Source organism: Chrysemys picta, chromosome 2 (assembly GCF_011386835.1).
Source record: "Chrysemys picta bellii isolate R12L10 chromosome 2, ASM1138683v2, whole genome shotgun sequence".
NCBI classification, from domain to species: domain Eukaryota; kingdom Metazoa; phylum Chordata; order Testudines; family Emydidae; genus Chrysemys; species Chrysemys picta.
The window spans coordinates 224260922-224284159 of NC_088792.1; the positions used below are offsets into that span (position 1 = coordinate 224260922).

General features: G+C 39.5%; 1 protein-coding gene across 5 annotated transcripts in view; it reads left to right on the forward strand.

Annotated features, from left to right (window-relative positions):
- Positions 1–23238, forward strand: part of LYN (LYN proto-oncogene, Src family tyrosine kinase) — an 85830-nt gene that overhangs the window by 50816 nt on the left and 11776 nt on the right. For all 5 annotated transcript variants that reach the window (XM_042857012.2, XM_005301185.4, XM_024107434.3 and 2 more), the window contains exons 9-12: positions 5731–5913; positions 6782–6858; positions 19898–20051; positions 21527–21658. In XM_042857012.2, coding sequence (XP_042712946.1) covers positions 5731–5913; positions 6782–6858; positions 19898–20051; positions 21527–21658 — 546 coding nt within the window. The remainder of the gene's footprint in view (positions 1–5730; positions 5914–6781; positions 6859–19897; positions 20052–21526; positions 21659–23238) is intronic.

The window sequence follows — 23238 nt, forward strand, 5'->3', positions numbered from 1 at the left end:
GCCCTCTTAGGCACGGGCCCCATTCCGGGGAATCGGCCGAATCGGCTTAAAGCCGGCCCTAGTTGTGAGTTCTATACTTAGAATTCACCAACCAATTATCAAGTGCATAAATGTCAATATTAGCTTACAATATGGGATACAGCTGCTATAAGAGAGATTAATGCATGCAACAACTCACCAGCTTTCAATATCGTCTAAACACAGTCTGATAATTCTAATACCTATTTAACAATACTAACACACAGGTGAGCCAGACTGATTCCCGCTGTGTATCTGTGAGTGTTCAGTTGAGACATGGGGATCTTGGCATGAGCTGGCACATGGTCTGCCAGTCTCACATAGGCCTGCGGCAGCTGCCAGCTAGGTGACATCGTCCTTTAGCTCAAATCCTAAAGCCTTATGCTCTTAACTTGGGAGGAACTGATTCAATCCCCAGCAATGACCAAGCTGATGGTCGGTCATTGCACTTAGGGAAAAATCCCTTCAGGATTCAAGCTGTCAAGAGTGAGGGGGTTTCATGCATTATACACCCCCTGGATTTGAAAGGAGTTTTGCATGAGTAAGGGATACACGATTGGATCCATGCACATTCTGAAGTAGTTAGGAACACGAAATCTGGTTATTGCAACATTTCTCTTTCATCTGGTTTTCTTAGCTCTATTTGACGAAACAAGTGATTTTTCTCTCCATATTTAACAGAGGGCTATAGAGGACCTACTGGACAAATAACTGACCTCGCCTCTTTATTGCCTTGGTCAGGCTTTTGTTTTATTCTGTCACCACAATAGGATTATGCTAAAACAGACTTTATTTATTCAGGGAGGTGCTGAAGTCAAAGAACCATAGAAATGTAGGGCCAGAAGGGATCTCTAGAGGCACTGAGGCAGGACCAAATGTATCTAAACCATCCCTGCCAGGTGTTTCTCTAACCTGTTCTTAAAATCCACCAATGATGGGGATTCTCCAATCTCCTTTTGAAGCCTGTTCCAGTGTTTAACTACCCTTATAGTTAGAAAGCTTTTCAGAATATCTTTCCTAAATCTTCCTTGCTGCAGATTAAGACCGTTACTTCTTGTCCTGCCTTCGGTAGACATGGAGAGCAATTGATCACCACCCTATTTATAACAGCCCTTAACATATTTGAAGGCTGTTATCAGATCCCTCCTCAGTCTTCTTTTCTCAAGGCTAAACAATGCCCACTTTTTTTTTAACCTTTCCTCAGGGAAAGGGAAAGGTTCAGGTTTTCTAAACCTTTTGTTGGTTTTGTAGCTCTCTTCTGGACTCCCTCCAGTTTGTCCACATCTTTCTTAAAGTGTGGTGCCCAGAACTGGACAGAGTATGCCAGTAGAGGACTCCACCACAGCTGAGTAGAGTGGGACAATTACCAACTATGTTTTACCTACAACACTCCTGTTGATATTAGCCTTTTTTCTTGTAACTGCATCACATTGTTGACTTGTAATTGATCTGTGATCCACTATAACCCCCAGATTCTTTTAGCAGTATTACTGCCTACCCAGCTATTTTCCATTTTGTAGGTCGTGCATTTGATTTTTTTTTCTTCCTAAGTGTAGTACTTTCTTTATTGGATTTCATCTTTTTAATTTCAGATCAATTCTCCATTTTGTCATAATTGTTTTGAATCCTAATCTTATCCTCCAAAGTGATTGCCACGTTTGTTTCAATATAGCAGAAATTGTAAAAGTGCAGCATTATCCTCTTTTAGCTGAGAAGAGTATTTAAGACCAATTTTCCTAAAGATGGGATCCATGTGTCTGCAGATCTAATGGAAGAATTTGACCCTTAATTATATTAACAGGTCATCTTGAAGTGCTTGTTTCATGTTTTTTGACTGCTGTTCAAGAGACAATCTTTCTTATAATCTCAGCTGAACTTTTTTATACAATGTGACAGGCCTTAAGACTGCTTTCAGAGTTCCGTCTGTTCTCTGCGGCGGAGGGGAGAGCCAATGTGGTGGTTAGAGCATTAGCTTAGGACTTTGGAGATGTCGGTTCTATTCCTTGCTCTCCCATAAACTTCTTTTGTGCCCAATTGCAAGTAAACTTAGCCTCTTTGTGCCTTAGTTCCTCATCTGGAAAACAGAGATAATAGTACTTCACAGGAGTGCTGTGAGGACAAATACACATTAGAATGTGAGGTGCTCAAATGCTACCATGATGTAAGTACCTCAGATAGATAGATAGACTAAGGAACCCTGACTAAACACACACCCTGGAAAAAGCAGAGCTTTCCTAGATTATTCAGACTCTGAATGTTAGAAACTAAACAAAAGTCTAAATAGGAAAAAATATTGTTCAATATAGATTACCTGTTGTCAAGTCACCTAATGAAAATAAGCTTTCACCTTGTGGTGGAAGAGTCAAAAAATTGTTCAGGTGTTTGTCAGGAACAAGAATTTGACTCTGGGGGATTGAAGGGAAAATATCCACTGACTTCAATGGAAGCAGAATAAGAGAGAACATTTTATATGTGCAACTACTGCATATGTAGTAGTTGATTTTACAAGATCACAGTCATATGGGATTGGTCCTGCTTTGAGCAGGGGGTTGGACTAGATGACTCCCTGAGGTCCCTTCCAACCCTAATCTTCTATGATTCTATGATTCATATATATGAAATCAGAGCCTGTTGTAAAATGAATACACAACAGGATGACAGTCTTTATTAGTTTATATTACAGTGCTGGTTTTAAGTTTACAGTCTGAAATACTTGGGATTTTAATGAAGCCACATACATAGAATTAAATATTTTTATTGAATCCCTGCACTAGAATTTGGCATTCACACCTCAAGTGACACAAAGAACTAGCGGAGATTAATGAAGCAGGGTGACCTTTAATTTTAGTACAAATATTGCGCCCCTTAAAATAGAATGGGTGAAATTCTTGCTCATTTGAAGTAAATGAAGAAACTGCCATTGATTTCAATTGGGTGAAAATTGTATCCATATTCTCAGTGATGTGATATATTCTTTCCTCCTGCCCTTCCAAATGGTGGACATTCCGGAGTAGGCTTTCAGCTTTAGGCACACACAGTTGGACAGGCAGATTTGCGGGCACACTAATTGAATATCTTTGCCTGCCCATGGCTTTGCAATTTGTGCACAAATATTAGATGTCTGCATTCATAAGTGAGGCATGTACTTCAATGTAAGTACATAGTTGCCCATATCTAACTTTACAAATCTGGGTTCTTAAGGGTTTTTTTAAATTAATTATTCTGTGTACTAGTAACTTGTACTTTCAGAGCAAATGAAAGTCTCATGTTACTATCCACACATGCTATATAATGAGATTACTGCTTTATCTCATACTGAAAATGTTAAATGAAATGAAAACTAAAAAATAAATAAATTGTAGGACCCAATTGAGAAGGGATACATAAAATGGTGTCAGATCTCCTTAGATTAATTTTGCCCCTCTTACACTCAGATTCTCTTAGATTTACTTACTTTACTTGCACATTCCCCACATGTAGAGTCTCCAAGGAGTGTTAACTTATATAAGAAGGAACCAGTTAAAGATATAAGGTGAAGTAGCCCCCAGCTTCTTTAACGTTCACTTTCTTCTGGCTCGTCACTGTGCAAAACAGACTGAGGGCCTGTCTACACAGTGAGTTAGTGTGCTGCAAGCCAGGGTCTGAATCAACAGCATACCACTTTGTTGCACACTAACTTGCCACATAAACACCACAACAGTGCATTAAAAGTCCTGGAGTATGGCTTAGTGTGGAAAGCGCAGAGTTAGTACATGGGATTCACATAATGGCTTTCCATGAACTAACTCACCATGTAACAAGCTGTGATTTACAGTCACACTACTAATGCGTAAGGGAGTTTAAGTAGAGATTAAGGAGTTGCTGACTTTCAGGTAGACCCACAAACTGTGTTGAAATTGTACAGATTGTTGTTGGGTAGAGAAATGTAGCTGGTGGGTTGAGTCATGAAAGTTTACCTCTTCCTGTACATATTTTTTCAGTGTTGAAATACATAGATTGCAGCACAAAGAGTTGAGGTTTGGTTTTATTAGTGCACTTGTGTTAAGAATGGCATGTTTAGAAGGATACTTTTTTATATCACTTCAGTAAAAATTAAATAACACAGGCTTTTAAAGATTGCTACACCTGAATAAAATATTATTTTATCACTAAAGTTTATGTATTAAGAATATTCTACATTGATTCCATCAGAAAATATTCCTTTATCTTCCGTATCCATGTACTAATCTTTGTACATTGATATATGGGTAAATAGCATATTTCATGAAATCTCAGCACATACAGTTCAATACATCATATACTTATTTTATACCAAATTATTTCTCCAACTGATGCTGTTTGTACCTTTTTAATGTAGTTTAAAGCAGTGGTTCTCAAACTTGGGCTGCTGCTTGTTCAGGGAAAGCCCTTGGCAGGCCGGGCGGGTTTGTTTACCTGCCGCGTCCACAGGTTCGACCGATCACGATTCCTACTGGCTGCGGTTCGCCGCTCCAGGCCAATGGGGGCTGCAGGAAGGGCGGCCAGCACATCTCTCGGCCCACGCCGCTTCCCGCTGCCCCCATTGGCCTGGAGCTGCGAACCACAGCCAGTGGGAGCCGCGATCAACCGAACCTGCAGACGCGGCAGGTAAACAAACTGGCCCAGCCCACCAGGGGCTTTCTCTGAACAAGCGGCGGCTCAAGTTTGGGAACCACTGGTTTAAAGGGTATTGAATTAAGACAAAGCTGTATCTGACCTTAATATAGGTTTGCAGGGAGGCTCGTTAGGACTTTCCCTTTATTCTTGGGCACTAACATACTTTTAAAGTAATTAAGGAAAGCAAAACAATCCCCCCCACCTCCCGGGCAAAAGATCACCTGACAAGCAATAATGAGGTTTTAAACCTTCACCTGAGTGCTACAGTGTTGCATTCCTGAAACATAATTTAAAAAATGTATTTGGTCACACTGAAGGTTCTATTTCTGAATCATTTATAAGGGTTAATAAATTATTAATAACTGTTCTAAACATCTAAGAGTCCTGTGGCACCCTATAGACTAACAGACATATTGGAGCATAAGCTTTCATGGGTGAATACCCACTTCGTCAGACGCATGTGGTGGAAATTTCTAGAGGCAGGTATATATATGCAGGCCAGAATCAGTCTGGAGATAACAAGGTCAGTTCAATCAGGGAGGACGAGGCCCTCTTCTAGCAGTTGAGGTGTGAAAACCAAGGGAGGAGAAACTTTTACAGATCCAGACTAACACAGCTACCCCTCTCGTGTTATAAACATGTTACAGGTATGAGTAGTCTTCTTATAGGGACATAAGTTAAAGATGTGATTAGAAAGTTATAAGCAAGCTAGTGACTTGCTGAATTCTAGTTAGACATTCATTAAACTATCTATTGATCATTTATTTACTTTTTATGAACTATTTATAAATGAAACCTTACTACAGAGAGTGGTTGCTTATTTTTAATTTGAGTTTTCAGGTAAATGACTTACACAAATAGAACATTGTGCATTAACAGACCCTCTCTCCATACATTGATATGTTTTATTGCAAAATATGGTATGATTATAGTACAAGTAATTTAATTGTGCTGTGTCTGGACACTTCTCACCAGGTTTATACCATTCATGAAGTCCAGTCTGGTTTCTGACCTCTCCTAACAGTCAGTGCGCTGTGCTGAATGAGTTCTTTGCCATAATAATCCCTTCCTTTTTAGGTTACTATAATAATAGTACAAAAGTGGCTGTGAAGACCCTGAAGCCTGGAACGATGTCTGTACAAGCATTCATGGAGGAAGCCAACCTCATGAAAACACTTCAGCATGACAAGTTAGTAAGGCTGTATGCTGTAGTCAGCAAAGAGGAACCTATCTATATTATAACAGAATTCATGGCAAAAGGTGAGAGTTGTTGGACTCTGTGAGCACTTCCTAATTAAATGTCAAATCAACCTCTAGTAACAAAAAAGGGGAGAAATAATTGTGTTAATTTTACTTTTTTGTAGTTTTTATATTAAATGATCAAGTATCTAGCTTAAGAGAGGACAAGAGTTTTCATTTTATGCTCATGTGTTTTAAGATGCATCCTTTTAGAAATCACTCAAGCACTCTAAAACTAGTTTAACAAATAATAAACATATCACTTGATGACTTTGCTTTATGCATCCAATACTTATGTTTTCTGCCAAAGTGGGTGAATGCTTTGAACCATATGCTGCTATCCTGCAGTTAAATTCATGAAAAGTCCTGTTGATGGGCCCTACAGGAAGGACTTCTGTACCATGCTTTTATGAATAATTACTACACAGTGCTAGTCAGGGCTGCAGAATCAAATCCTGTGTAAATAGATATTTTAGTTGTATTTTACTACCAAAGGGCTTTGAGTTAGACATGCTTTTTGTGACTTTTTAAAATATTGCCATTGATAACTAGGTTGATAATTGTGGGCAACTTTGCTGATATTCCTTAGAACGGGAAAAAATCAATCACTCAAATTTAAAAAAAAACAAACCTTAAACAATGTTGAACTCGGGAGAAGCCTGACCATTTAGTTTTCACCACAGAAATCTGCATAGCTGATCAACTCAGATATTGGATCTGCATTGTTGTTATAGCATGTAAAGAACCATATAACTAATTGTGGCCGACTTAAAAATATGTTAAAACAAAACAAAAAAACCATGCAGAAGGTAGTGAGGCTGGCTATAGACTTATTAGTCTTTATTTTACTTGTGAACTGTGCTGACTTATTCTTTCTGCATTGAAACAGGCAGTCTGCTGGATTTTCTGAAGAGTGATGAAGGAAGTAAAGTACTGCTTCCAAAGCTAATTGACTTCTCAGCTCAGGTAAATGGTTATATTCTAAAGAACACTAAGAAGCATTTAGTATCTTGGATGATGAACCTCATATCAGGCACTGTTGAAAAAATCTGTTTTTGTAACAGTGGTCTTCCAAGACTTTTTGGTGTGATGTTTAGAGCTATTTTTGTGGGAGATAGAAAAAAGAATAGCTATTTCACAGAGTGTGTGTATGATTAAGCCTACACTTTAACATTAGTAACATCAATTTTATTGTCAGTGATATGTCTCTTTGTTTGCAGCAGGGGGGATTGTTTTCAGTTCTAGCAGATATGTGTAAGATGGTAGTACTAGTTCCAGATGTTACATGCATTTGCAAATCTTTAAAATAAGGCTAATGCATTCTTTTCACCTTTCCTTGAGCTGAGTCAGCTAGTAAAGAAATTCTGTTTAGCGTCAGAGATCACTATCACTTTCAAACTGATTTGGGGGTAATTTTGTTCTATAACTGAAATGTATGTGAAGGATGGTTCAGAATACCAACACATGATTTACTAAACCAACTGGCAGCCCCCAGCTACAAATGATACATGGGATACCTTGTGCATTGTGGGTAAAACTTTCAAAAGCACCAAAATGACTTAGGAGCCAAAAGTCAACTGAAAAGTCAATAGGGCTTATGCTCTTAAGTCATCTTCATGCTTTTGAATATTTTAACATGTGCTACTAACTTACAATAGTTGTTTGCTTCTGGTAGGGTATTGGTTTTTATGAGTGTTAGACTGGTACGGACTCTTTATTTTGTAGCTTGCTGTACTGATTTATTACAGTGCATGAGAAAAGGCAATAGAAATGTTAAATAATGTAATACGGTATTGATAATGACAATCAAAAGTTTAATGTAGCCAATATATAAATACATATGATTTGGACTTATTATGGATACACAGGCTGGTACAAGCCAATGCAGTGAAGCCATTAAGTTGTAGGCCCCAAGCTTAAAACAGACCTAGTATTTGGGACTGCCTTGCTCCACAACCATTGGTCCAAGGTGGCTGCAGGTTTGGTAGCTTGTCTGAACTATCTGTGGCAGTCTCTTTTGGGTATTTTTCAATGAAAAACTATTCAGGTATGAGAAATAGATTGATACTTAGCCTTTGTAGATAACAGAAAGGGACCTATAGAGATTAAAAACATGAGCAGAAAATAATAAAATGAAAAACTGGAAAAATATAACGTAGATGGGAAAACGTACTAGAAAATACATGTACTCTATGGGAGAGGAAAAATGTGTGAATTGGTAAGGCTAACAGAGACCCAATTGCAGACATCAAACCCCACATGAATTTATAATCTGCCAAAAAAACAATGCAATTTTGGACTGCATGTGCAAAGACAACAGATGATGGACTGGATAGATTCTGGTGTATTTGGAATATTGTGTTCAGTTCTGGGCACCACCTTGTGACGGGTTGGATCACAGAAACCCTCTTGGGAGCTGCTACCTGATGTACCAGGACTACCCCTGCTCCTGTTTTCCCTGCCAGCTCAGGACTCCAGCACCCTGTCTTGCTGAGCCAGACACTCCCGTCTGTTCCAACACAGACCCAGGGTCTGAATCACTTGTCCCAGAGCTGCAAGTTTACCCGAAAACAGCTCACAGAAGTGTGCTTGTCTTTAGCATTCAGATGCCCAACTCCCACTGGGGTCTAAACCCAAATAAATCTGTTTTACTCTGCGTGAAGCTTATGCAGGGCAAACTCATAAATTGTTCGCCCTCTATAACACTGATAGAGAGATATGCACAGTTGTTTGCTCCCCCAGGTATTAATACATACTTTGAGTTAATGAATAAAAAGTGATTTTATTAAATACAGAAAGTAGGATTTAAGTGGTTCCAAGTAGTAACAGACAGAACAAAGTAAGTCACCAAGCAAAATAAAATAAAATGCGCAAATCTATGTCTAATCAAACTGAATACAGATAATCTCACCCTCAGAGGTGCTTCAGTAAGTTTTTTCTCAGACTGGACACCTTCCAGGCCTGGGCACAATTCTTTCCCCTGGTACAGCTCTTGTTGCAGCTCAGGTGATAGCGAGGGGATTCTTCATGATGGCTCCTCCATCCCTCTGTTCTCTTCCACCCCTTTATATATCTTTTGCATAAGGCGGGAACCCTTTGTCCCTTTGGGTTTCCACCCCCCCTCACTGAAAAGCACCAGGTTAAAGATGGATTCCAGTTCAGGTGACATGATCACATGTCACTGCAAGACTTCATTGCCCACTTGCCAGCACACACATATACAGGAAGACTAACAGGTAAACACAGCCATCTGCAGACAATGGTCCTTGTTAATGGGAGTCATCAAGATTCCAAACCATCATTAATGGCCCACACTTTACATAATTACAATAGGCCCTCAGAGTTATGTTTTATATTTCTAGTTTTGGATACAAGAATGGTACATTTCTACAAATAGGATGATCACACTCAGTAGATTATGAGCTTTGTAATGATACCTTACAAGAGACCTTTTGCACGAAGCATATCCCAGTTACATTATATTCACTTATTATCATGTTTTTATAAAACCATATAGACTGCACAACATCACAGATGATGGACTGGATAGGTTCTGCTGTATTTGGAATATTATGTTCAGTTCTGGGCACCACCTTATCAGTAATTCAGAGCCTGGAAAAATTGATTTATAGTGCGGAAAGAGCTAAAAAGCTAATTGTGTACAGCTTGGCTAAGCGACTACTAAGGTGATGGGACAATGATAACTGTTTACAAATATCTGAAGAATGAAAACACCTGTGGAGATGAAGACTTAAACCTGCACCCAAGCAGAGCCCCATTGAAGTCTGGGCCTCAGAGACTCAGTGCCTTATTTACCCTCCCCCCAAATAGAACTAGGTGTGAAGATGAAATTTTCAAAAAGGAAAATTCAGGGTGAAAATCGGGAAAAGCCTCTTGAGGCTGAGATGTGGAACAGTCTCTGAAGGGATGTGCAGGAAACCCTATGAGGACTTTTAATACTACAGTGAACAAAGCACTAGAGAAATGTACAATAGGGATTGGTACCTGGAAGATGGAAAGGATGATGGACTATTTCTGTTGCTAACTTGTTTGATTAAAGTCCTTTAATAAAATTAATAATTCTTTAGGGCCTAAGACAGAGACACTTTATTTTCAAGCTGTGTTGTTCACCTTCTAAGATATTCAGTTTTAAATAATTGTAGCTTCACAGCAAATCTGACAGTAAATCCAGTGATACAAACTCCGTTTTCAACAGCACAGACTGTACTAAGAACAGAGGGGTATGAAAAACATGTTTAATAAATTTTTCAGGATGTGCCTGGCTTGTGCATTAGCTTATGCTTCATGCATTGGTTCATATCTCCATGCTTATCCTGAGGGAAAAGAAATTGGAAAGCTGTGTCTCAACATAAATAAATAAAAGGAAATTCCCATTAAACTGCTTAAGCCAAGACCAGCACATTTTGCTTTGGTTGACACAGACTTGAACTGTGTGTGACAGTCTAATTCACACCACTCTGGCAGGCTCTGTGCCAGCTTATTCCAACTTCCCAGGAAAAAAAGAAAAACCAGCAAATAGCATGAGGTTTTCTCTTTGCTTGTACGTTCACTTTGCTGTTGCATCATGTTGACATTTGTCACAAACACACAGCTCTTGGGGGGTACCATTGTTTTGTATCCTGAAATAGCTGTGCATTGGTGTTCCGTGTGTGGTCTGCACAAACTATTTGAGAGAACCTGCACTCCTTGCAGAATAACAAATTAACCAAGGGTTTGTGGTGCAACAGGAAGAAAGTAAACAGGAAGCATCCAGAGGAATGGTCATAGTGATCTGAAGTGGCCTGTCAGATAGTGGGGTGTAAAAAAGAGAGAGGATGTGGTCGTTGTGACCGACCGACAGCACGAAAATAGATACAGCACTTAATGGCCCTTAAAACCAAACACTTAGTTGAACACTGCTGACTTCTTACTTGGTATAAATTTGAATTGGCATTTCCATCACAACCCCCACTTTCAGGGCTTATAACCCTGCAAGTTTAATTCACAATTGTTCAGGGGAAAAATCTTCAATCATTGAAAGGAATGGTTTAGATCTACAGAGGTTATAGTGTTTTGGTTGTTTCAGATTCTTTTTAAAACCAAACCAAACAAAAACATCTATCTAAAATAGCCTAAATTTAGTAGCTGGCATCTTTCAAGCAAACCATCAAATTCACACCTGCTGTAATTGTACTGAAGCCAGTGCTAATAAGTACCAACATCAAATCAGGGTACAGTCTTTTGTTGAATTCAGCGGTATAGAATTGGGCACCAAAGATGTAGAGTACACCAGAAAGGATGTTTGGAATAATAATGGAGAACCAAAAATCAGAACTGAATTGTCTTTCACAGATTCCCCTGCTAGCTCCTTGTTACACCACTATTTGTCTTGCACAGCTAGTAACTAACACATCAGCTGATTGTATAATTTCCTTGGTCTGGTGCTCAGGAGCTAACAGTTTACAAGAAGTACCACCTCCTGTAAACTCTTCTGCTTGTCAGCTATGTGATTGAGCAATTCCAAGGTGCTGTACATTCTTTAGTCTCCATTCATCAGTTTGGAAACTATATATATTCCACCAGCTTCTTTTGCAAGCTATGCTAGCAAAGGTTGTTAATACAACAGTTCAAAGCTAATCAGCATGCAAAATGGTTATGCTCTCCTGTCTCCATTCACAACTGACAACAGCTCCCTGCATAGCAATTTAACTAGCACAGCTAACGAGCTCTATTTGCTTCATTAGTGGATCTTGTCCTTGATCCAGAGCTAATGGGCTCCTGAAGCTGCCAGGTGATGAAATTCCCCTAGTTTAAGAGCTCTTATGTGCTTGTGTTTACAAGCTCCATAACCTCTTGCTCCAAAGCTAGTGACCCAGTGTACTTTATAATCTCCTTCTGCTTCAAGAGCTGAGTTTCCAAATTCCTTTAACCATTTACTACAGTTAGCTAACTGCACACACATACAGTATCCATCTTTAACTGCATAGTTAACTCTTAACAGAATTTCTACTGAATGTGCTCAATCCTCCATTTTGAAATGCTCAAAGCATTGTTATTGTAAAAATAATCTTATTCAGGCCTGTTTAACCCAGTCCGCGCTTGTAAATTCATTGTTCTATGCAGTGTAGTTGTAGCCGTGTTGGTCCCAGGATATTAGAGAGACACGGTGGTGAGGTAATATCTTTTATTGAACCAGGTTCTGTTCATGAGAGAGACGAACCCAAAATCCAGGGTCAATGTTCTAGCCCAGGGGTCGGCAACCTTTCAGAAGTGGTGTGCCGAGTCTTCATTTATTCACTGTGATTTAAGGTTTCGCGTGCCAGTAATACATTTTAACGTTTTTAGAAGACCTCGTTCTATAAGTCTATTACATAACTAAACTATTGTTGTATGTAAAGTAAGTAAGGTTTTTAAAATGTTTAAGAAGCTTCATTTTAAAATTAAATTAAAATGCAGAGCCCCCTGGACCGGTGGCCAGGACCGGTGTGAGTGCCACTGAAAATCAGCTCACGTGCCGCCTTTGGCACACGTGCCATACGTTGCCTACCCCTGTTGTAACCCTTTTTCAGTAGGAATAAAATAAACCAGAGACATGTAGCAATTATTTTGTCATAATTCTTATCCAGCATTAGAGGTCTCAATTTTTTTTTCCAGTTCCTTTTTTTTTTTTTGGGTAACATTACATTCTGGTAAATGATTGCCCAACAAACTACTCTGTTTCATCTTCCTTAGTTTTGTGTGGGCGTTTTGCACTGTTTAGAATACAAAGCAGCTAACTGAAGCTAAAAGCCTTCCCTGCCCAAGTTTTTGCTCACATCTTTAACATAAACATTGATACAAAATGAAAAGAAATATTATATAAGGCCTCTTTAATAAGTTGTAAAAACCAAAACCAAACCTGGAGTATGTTTCTGAAGAGTTGTAGACTGCCATCATTATTCATCATGCTGCACCAATTAACATTTTGGTCACATCAGGATTAAATCTTAATTTTTTTTTTACATAAACGCAGGGCTGCCTGGGGGGCAAGTGGGGCAATTTGCCCCGCCCCCCTACCCCACGAGAATATAGTATTCTATAGTATTGCAACTTTTTTTTATGGAAGGGCCCCCCAAAATTGCTTTGCCCCAGGCCCCCTGAATCCTCTGGGCAGCCCTGCATACACGGAGTCCTCTTGATCACTATTTCTTCCATTGGCTAGACATTTGTGACCAGAATCCCAGGGGAGCCAGCTGAGGTCACTCAATTCTGGTGAACTGCACAGAAGGGGGCAGGCAATCCCAAAAGCTGGTGGATATTCCAATACTTAGATTTACCAAGCCAGCACAAAACAGCTTTTATTATTTAATTTTATTTAATTTATACCTCACTGGTTATGAAGTCAACAACACAGTTCCCTTAAAGTAACCCAGCCTCAGACCTCCACCTAGACATCCAAGTCAGGTATGAGGAGGATTTCTGAAAATCTTATTAATCATATAAAAAAGGTTCTACCAATTCCAAAGGATTGGGCACATTACCTCCCAGGTTAATGAATATTCCAGACCTTTCCCAAATATACGCTTACAGCCAATTCTTATTAACTAAAATTTATTAGAAAAGAAAAGGGAAAGAGAATTGGTTAAAAGAACAGCATACATACAGACATGAGTCAATCTTGAGATTCAGATTCATAACAGAGATGGAGAGCTTTGTAGATGCAAAGAGTTCTTTCAGAAATAGTCCATAGGCTATAGTCCAATGTTTGTATTCAGGGAGGTCCAGTCAGAATTGGGATCTCAGTCCTTATGGCTTAGGCTTCCGCTGCATGAAACCTCTGAGATAAAAAGGATTGGGACCCAAAGGTGTTTTATACAATTCCAGGGTAGGGTGACCAGAGGTCCCGATTTTATAGGGACAGTCCTGATATTTGGGGCTTTTTTTATATAGGCACCGATTACCTCCCACCCCCATCCCGATTTTTCACATTTGCTATCACATTTTCGGGTGAGAGTCCTTAGTCGAACAATAGGCACTCATGTGGACTTTGAAGTGGATCCATTTCCTAAGCATAGCCGGTAATTATTCACATAGATCAACATAAGGCAATTGCCTGTTTTTCCACCATTCCCAGATGATTTGCTATACATTTCAAAAAGAGATGAATACAGTGATATCCTATGTTTACAGTTCATTTAAATGTTAACATGTTCTTTTGATCTCTGAATTAACAGAATACAGCATAGACAGGGAATGTTTGGTTACATTAGTACTTGTGGCACCTTAGAGACTAACAAAAATTTATTTGAGCATAAGCTTTCGTGGGCATCCGAAGAAGTGGGCTGTAGCCCACGAAAGCTTATGCTCAAATAAATTTGTTAGTCTCTAAGGTGCCACAAGTACTCCTGTTCTTTTTGCGGATACAGACTAACACCGCTGCTACTCTGAAACCTTTGATTACATTGTTGACCTCTACCAATATATATGTAAATACACAAAAACACAAACATTATCTCCCCATATGTTTCTAAGGGTTGAATTTGAGTCATTTATCCTGCAGGATGCTTAACCCTTTCTGGTCATGCGTCACAACATTACTTAAGGAATCTGGTTATGGTTAATTCTAGGCTAATAAAAATCCCATTTAGTGTGATCAGTACCGTGGCCATTCACTAAAGGCCCTTCAGGACTGGAGAGTGCTCTTAGAAAAAGATAATGATTCTCTCCTTCCCAACCCCCTAGCCCAAAATAGAATTCTTCCAGGGTTATACCACAGACAGTTTAAACCTCAAAACCCCCTGCACTATTGGCTTCTATTACAGCCTAGACACCAGATTCTCCCTGTGTAGTGTGGCTGCTTTGCACTGCCCTGTCAGTTCAATCGGGCCCTGAAGTTTGGTATATCTGTCCCAGAAATATGATCCCAGTTTGTGTGTCTCTAGTAGTACACAGCTGACAATGGCTCTTAGGCCACTCCCTGCTGCAACATAGTAGGGATGAGGGAATATGACTGGGATGCCCTAGTTCAATACTGATCCCCAGCTGTGGCTTCAGACCCTTAGAGCAGCTAGGGCAATTCAGAGCAGCTCTTTGGTTACTCTGTCTCTGCAGAATCGGGATAATGTAGAGGGAACAATTGAGCCACCTTTACACACACATTCCTGACTTGCACTCTACTGTTTGACAGTAGCAGAGGATAAGAACCTTAATTTTAAGCTTTTTTTCAAAAAAAAGCCGTTTATTAAATCTAAGAGGGAAAATTTAAAGGTTCATCTGAAATATGAGGTTCACATAGGTGCAGTGGCTGATTAAGGTGCTTGTAGGTCAGGGGTTTGAGTCTTGCTTGATCTCATGCCGAAAGGTCACCTCAGGTTCATGCAGCTGCAAAATGAGTACCTCATTCATAGGGCAGTCAGAAGCAGTTGGGCACGATCCTGGCCACATTGCTCCCTTGTGTACCCATGGCTATGAAACTGACGTGTCTTAGGAGTGTCAGCCTGAAGAGCCATTGACTTGGGGGAACTCTGAGATGAAACATCAATACTGAGCCCAATCAAACACAGTTTGGTAACACCAGGAATTTGTATTTTTACATGCAGCCTAGAAACAAAAAGGAGCATCTGTTTAACGTGCCATTAAATGCACATTCTTTGTAAGTTAACACGCAACAGACAGCATTGCAAACCATGCTGAAATCACATGTTAGAGACAAAATGACTGCGGAAAAGATTCTACACCTTTCTGGAATGGAAACCATAAGAAAAGAAAGAGGACTGTGTGTGAGTTGAAATACAGCGCAATCAGGGCTCTGAGGTTCTTCAGTCATGTCTGCTCTTTCATGCTGCTTGCTCCAGCAGCATTCAGTACTGTCTGGTTTAGCTACCATTATCTTTCAGCAGTCATTTTATTTAGCACTCGTAATAGTGCTTTTCATTTTGAAACTACTCTACATACACTTACTAATTAATTTTCCACAATGCTCCTGTGGCTGACTCAAGCATCTTCCCAGTTTTACAGAGGAGGGAACTGAGACAGAGATTACAGTATAAAGCTAGTCTAAGATCACAAAACAAATCAATGGCAGAGCTGAGAAAAGGTTGCTGGCTCCCAGTCCGATGCAATGTTGAGCCTGATTTACTGTGTATTTTTCTATGTAGCTTTGCAGTAGAGAGGCTGGTTTATGGAATGGTTTATTTCAGCGACGGGATGCTGGATCGTTCAACATTCTGATGCTACGTACCTAGTTTTACTGTTTGGAGATTGGATATATATATATATAGTCCTGGTAGTCCTGGAACCCTGGCAATAAATATTTAAAGGGGGGAAAATAGAATATTATTTGTTTAATAATCACAGTCATGCAGTAAATGTAGAAAGTGTGGAGGTACGCTATGTCCTAACTAGGGTTGACAACCCTCCAGGATTGTCCTGGAGTCTTCAGGAATTAAAGATTACGTCATGTGATTAAAACCTCCAGGTTTTATTGGCAACCCTACCTACGATATAGGCAATAAAATCAAAACCAAAACCAAAACCAAAACCAACCTCATAGGCCTGTCTAGAGTTTGCATGTAGCTGAACAACAGCTGTTTGGTTGCTGATTTTTGAGTGTAAACTATCTTTACGTGAATGGGCGAGAGTGACTTCATTTTCATGCTCATTACTTGATTTTTACCTATAGCACCTGTGGTTTGTCAATGAAACTCAGATGATGATTATTAGAATATATAATTATTACAATGCACATGGAAGCTCCTGTTTTGTGGTTGAACCTCTGTGTCACCCCTTACTATGGAGAGTGGCTTATGCCACACCTGAGCATTGTTTATTTGTGTAAAAGTATAAACCAGTTTTCAGTTACTTTGCTTCTCGCCCCCTCTTTACTCCTGGGGGAATTCTGCACCAAAAAATTAAAAATTCTTGCACAGAATATTTTAAAATTCTGCAAAATTCTGCATATTTTATTTGTCAAAATAACACAGTACAATCACGCCAGTTTCAATTATTTTGGTAATTTATTTCAAAATACCTGTCAGCAACTATGTCTGTAACAACAGATGACAAAAAAGATTCAGGAAATGTTTTTTGACAAACAGATTCCTTACTAGGCATATTAATACAGAATTCTTAGTAATAATTCATTTAAAATACAACACAGAAATGTATTTCCCACACTTCTCAGAAGCAGTGCAGAGGTTTGGGGAAGTCCAGGGTAATGGAGGAGCTGAGGGAGAGGGAAGTAATTGCTGGGATGGTGTCTGGGGGCATGCATGATTTGTGCATGATTTTTGAACTTCCACATGATTCAGTGCAGACAAAAGATTGTCCTGAAATGTCATGGAAAAAGAGTAATTTTGAGTTCAAAATTGCTCAAAATGTAATGGATCCCTTTTTTTAAAAAATAAAGGGCCAGATCATCAGCTGATGTAAATGTTGATGTCAAAGGATCTGGCCCCAATATATATATATATATATATATATTTTAAGTTCTTTCCTACAGCTTTACTGGGATATTGCTGGCAGGGTTGTGGAAGTACATATAGAAATTAAAAGTCACCATCACAGTCTGTATCCCATAGTGTTGTCCTGTTCACTATGCCACATTGACCGTTCCTGTTAATGTGTGCAGGGGAATGATGGGAAAGTTGATTCCTTCAGTGCACTTTTCTGCCTATCAACTGAGTTATTGTCAAACCAGATAAAACCGACATCAGTACCAATTATAGTTTGCTCTCTGCTTCCTCCCCAAACCCAAGTAATCCAACTTTGTGTGGGGCTAGGGGCACAGAATTCACTATCCCATCTTATGGCCAGTCTGTACATCCCCAAAAAAGACCCTTTGCAGCAAGTAGTGCAAGTCATAGCAGCTATTCCTTTCATGTCATTTATGGATATAAAAGATTCACACACATGCATTCTGTTCATCACAAAATATTGGTAAAAATCCTTTTTTTTGGTTCAGCCTGAGAACCTTTATTTCTGTTTTACAATTGGAACTGCACACGCTTGTCTGAAGAAGCTGCACTGCCGCATATATTGGTTTATAAGAAAATGCTCACGGGGGGGGGGGGGGGGGAGGGGAAGGAGGAGAGGGAAATGCTGTTATTTTTCCATTGCCTGCCTCAAAAAAGAGGAACAAAGAGTGTGCGGTAGCTGTTATAAATGCTTGCCAATGCACTTGGGTTGCCTGTCAGGGACTTTTTTATGACATTAGCGGAAGTGTCTACTTTTTTTTTTTTTTTTTAATTCGAATCAGATGCTCTGTCTAGCACAAAATGGAGCAAGCCCCTGTACACCTGTGGCAGTGCAAGGGCAGCCACATGACATGCAGACTGGTGCTAACTTCTCCTGCACTGACAAGGAGACCGCTAATGCGCCGGTGGATTGGGGTTTGAAAAAGTTTCCTATGTTCTCTTCCTACCCCAGCATATCCACAGAACAGACAGCAGTGTTTTCCCCATACAAGAGGAAGGGTATTATAACATACCATCCACAGGAATTTTGGAAGAGCAGTATCAGAGCAGATTAGTCTGTGTAGTCCGGGTTCCTTGTTTGGCAGTGGCTTTCCAAGTGTGCAAGGTTTATTGTCCCGTACAGCAACTCGGACATGCTTTGGTGGTATATGAGTATATCACCCTATGTTTTCACACACCATTTTAAAAATGAAGTAATGATCTGGGCAAATGCTGAAAAATCATCTCTGATAACTGCCAAAATATTTACCACTTTTAATTTGGTTTGGATAGTTATGAAATAAAATTACAATTTTTTTCTTTGTTTACGTATGAAATTAGGGTACGTAAGAGCAGGGTTTTGCCAAACATTCCTAGTGTATGAACAGATGCATACAGTAAATGGGAATAAGCACAAAGCTAATTGACCTCTGTATGATAATTTTATTGAAAATGTTCAAATTTGTATTAGATACACCGCTACCTCGATATAACACGAATTCAGATATAACGCGGTAAAGCAGTGCTGCGGGAGGGAGACCGGGGGAGGGGGGGGCTGCGCTCTCCGGTGGATCAAAGCAAGTTCAATATAACGCAGTTTCACCTATAACGCAGTAAGATTTTTTGGTTCCCGAGGACAGCGTTATATTGAGGTAGAGGTGTATTATATTAGCAACCTGTGGAACTCTTTGCCAGAGGATGTTGTGAAGGCCAAGACTATAACAGGGTTCAAAAAAGACCTAGAAAAATTCATGGAGGATAGGTCCATCATGCCCATCAGCCAAGATGGGCAGGGATGGTGTCCCTAGCATCTATTTGCCAGAAGCTGGGAATGGGCAATGGGATGGATCACTTGATGATTACCTGTTCTGTTTATTCCCTCTGAAGCACCTGGCATTGGCCACTGTCGGAAGACAGGATACTGGGCTAGATGGACCTTTGGTCTGACCCAGTATAGCTGATCTTATAATTTGCTGTTTTGCTAACACTTCAAAGGCTACTTTCTTGCCTAATCTCCCCTTTAAAAGGGGGACACTGTAATAGGAAATCCATACAAGGCTTTTATTTATTTATTAATCCTATTCCATTTTATTATTTGAACATGTTAATTTATCACCAGTTTTTCTATAGGGAATTTTTGGGGAAGAAATCCCACAACATAATTTTAATATTTCTTTATTAGTATGAAGGCCCTGATTCAGGAAGGCTTGTAAACACATGCCTAACTGAATCAGTGGGACTTAGCATGTGCTTAAATTCTCTGCCCAATCAGGGACTGTAATGGATGTGGCTGTGGAGGGCCCAATCCTGCAAACACTTATTCACCCAAGCAGTCCTTTTAGAATCACTGAGATGTCTATTTTGAGTGAAGATTTGCAGGATTGACCCTTACGCTAAAAGCTTTTCTGGGCAGGGACTTTGCCCCCATATATATGTAAAATGCTCAACACAGTTGATGCTATAGTAATTAATGAAGGTGTACTGATGTGGTAAAGGAGAAGAGCTCATAGTCGCTTAGGATGATACAGTGTGCTGCAAAAATACCAAAAATGAAAGCACTACTCTTTTTACAGATTGCAGAGGGAATGGCATACATAGAAAGGAAAAACTACATTCATAGAGATCTGAGAGCAGCTAACGTTCTGGTTTCGGATTCACTGATGTGCAAAATTGCTGATTTTGGACTAGCCAGAGTAATTGAAGATAACGAATATACAGCACGGGAAGGTATGTATCAATTTATATTTTTCAGCTCTGTAAAACTCATTCTGTTAAGAGACACAGATTTAGGTATTTGTTTAACATAAATATGAGAAGCACATAGCACAGTGTGAAAAATGCCAGAATAATACGTTAAATACGGTGTTCTAATGATAAAGCTGTTCTTAAAAATTACTCTCTCCCCTCATTCCAGATTGTTCAAACTAGAAAGTTTATGAAAAGTACAGTTTGTACCTTCTTTAAGCAACACAATACATTTTACAAATCAAACTAATTAACTATTAACATAGCAAAGCTTTTCATCTAGTTGAATTAGAAAATGAACTGAGTTTTTCTTAATTGCTAAGAGAAAATGTTAGTATTCGTTTTTATCCTCAAACGCCTAAATGAGATGTGCTCGAGCATCCTTTCCACAATAGAGGTGGTAAGTAGAAGTGAGAGGATTTTAAAATATGGTTAGAATTCGCTCTGCACCAGCTTGCTTGTTTCGTTTAATATAGTTGGACACGAAACAAAGGATTAAATCAATTAAAAATTATATTGAAGGTAGACTTGTGCCTAATTCTGCATTTCTTACAAAGGCAAAACTCCCAGGGAAGTCAAGATTCTGTATATGGAATGGAGTTAGTTAGGGGTAATATTAATGACAGCGATGCAAAGTATTTGAGTGGCACAACCATTACATGAAAACTCTCATCTTTTGATTCTGAACTGATAAATATAGAGGACAATAGAGGATAGACAATGGTGGGTTGAAAAGCGATGTATAACTTTTATTTTTTCTGTCTAAATTTGTAAGTAAATGTAGTAGTTGTGAAAGGTGTTGGGCTCACAACACCTTAGAACGAAGTCTTCAGTTCACTCATACAAATATGGCATTTCGTGTCTGCGAAAAAGTTTTCCCCACACTATCATTCCAGTTGGTCTGAAACAACCTATGGGGTGAGAGAATATATATATATATATATAAATATATATGTAAAAGGAGACTAAGGAAGTTAGAAACTGAGTTCCTAACTCCCTTAGGTTCCTTTGAAAACCCCAAATTCAATTCTTAACTTCTCTGAGACTTCCAGGAGACACACAGGGTGTGTGAGAGTACATCGTGGTGGTTCCATTTGATCCAGCTCTTAGTACATCTGTACAGTGCTTAGTTTGTAATTAAAGAGGTTCCAGGACTCAAGCAATTTTTTTACATTCATAACTGATTCAGCAAGCCCAGAGGCTATGAACTGCCAAGCCTAGAGGTGCCGGGGTTCAGCCCTGGCACAAATTAAGCACTGCATCTGTACAATAACTCTGGGACAGGAAGAGCAGCTAGTACCTTTTAAGTCCCCTAAGATAAAGACAGGATTTTGTACTGAATACTCACTGTATACCCTATACTTAATGGAAATAATAGATGTCTATAAGATATGTTAGTAGTTATATTTTTCAAGCAACTTATATACTTGGTTAATTGAGAATATATTGTTTCTTAGGTGCAAAATTCCCTATTAAATGGACAGCACCAGAAGCAATTAACTTTGGTTCCTTTACTATTAAGTCTGATGTGTGGTCCTTTGGAATTCTTCTGTATGAAATTGTTACCTTTGGAAAAATCCCTTATCCAGGTATGGACATTTGCTTATATATCATTACGTTATTTATATTTTGATGCTCTTTTGGAGAGTCACAGAAAAGAGTTAACTGAGGGGGGGGAAAGTGAATATCTTACAATAATGGCAGCACTGTAGATCTGAAGTGTGCATACTGCAGGCTACCTCAAAGAATTTTGAAAACTCTCAGCCATTTTATATGTACCTAACCCTGCATGCAACTCTGGGGGAGCTTTAAATCAGCAAGTTATGTGTAATCTAAAATACAAATCCTGCACTGTTGTACTTAGATAGTATGTTTTTGTATTCAAATGATGTTAAAATTGTAGCAAATGCTGAATTCCAATAATTGTCACTGAGCCTGATTTTCCAAAGCTCACTTCAAATGGTTTAATGATAGACTAGACAGCTATCATTATGAGTTCTAAGATTGTGTATCATTGCTATTTGTAAGTAGTGAAATGTAGCTCCTGAATAGGTGGAATTTCAAATGAAACCAACTAAGCAATTCGGCTTTTACATAAACAGCCATAATATTTTGTCAGCATTAGGCGCTACAAAAGAACATGGAAGCGGAATCTAGAGAAGTGCTGATTTTCCATTGGAATATTGGCACTTCGGTGATAAGGTAGCTGGGACATAGGGCTACACTGGAGGTTTCTTACATTAGACAGACCTGATTAAGCAACCTAATGTTGATCTATTTTTCTTTGAAGATATTTTTACAGGAAAACGCATGTGTTACGTAGTTTCCCTGGCTTAAGCAAACGGAAAAACCTTGTAGGTGATAGATAGATAGATATGACCAACAAAAAACTTCGATAACGCAGAATTAAAATTGCCTGGTGGTATCTCATGCCTTTCCAGAAGGTCAAGCACAGCAAAACTCATACAGCTGAAAACCAGTAAAGAAAGAGTGAAAGTAATGGGGATGCTAACACAACCTTAACTCTGCCACTCTGGAGCTGGCAGGAGCCACTGGAAATTATTTGCATGCACTGCAGACCACAGTGTTGGTCTAGCTGTGTAGCATGGTGGCAGGATTAGTTGGACCAACTTGTGGGATGTGTGATTGTGATATGAGGACACCTGGGGGGGCTTTTTTTGTGTGTGTGGGGGGGCAGCTAAGCCTTGCTCCCTGCCCTCTTCTCGGTGTGAAAAGAGGTGCCTTGAGAGATCCAGTATGCCGCATTTCAGCAATGAGCTATGTAAGTTATGCCAATAGTGGGACAGAAGTGTCTTCTCACTGTGGGGACAGTGAGGTGGGGTACGAGCATGGTCTATGGCAGGGGTTCTCAAACTGGCAGTCGGGACCCCTCAGGGGGTTGTGAGGTTATTACATGGGGGGGTTGTGAGCTGTTAGCCCTCACCCCAGACCCCGCTTGGCATCCACCATTTATAATGGTGTTAAAATTATTTAAAGTGTTTTTAATTTATAAGGGGGGGGGTCACACTCAGAGGCTTTCTGTGTGAAAGGGGTCACCAGTACAAAAGTTTGAGAATCACTGGTCTATGGGTAAATGGAAGTATAGTATTAGATGGCATCCTGTGTATAAGGGTGAAGGGGCTGTAAAATTTAGCAGAGGTAGGGTTGT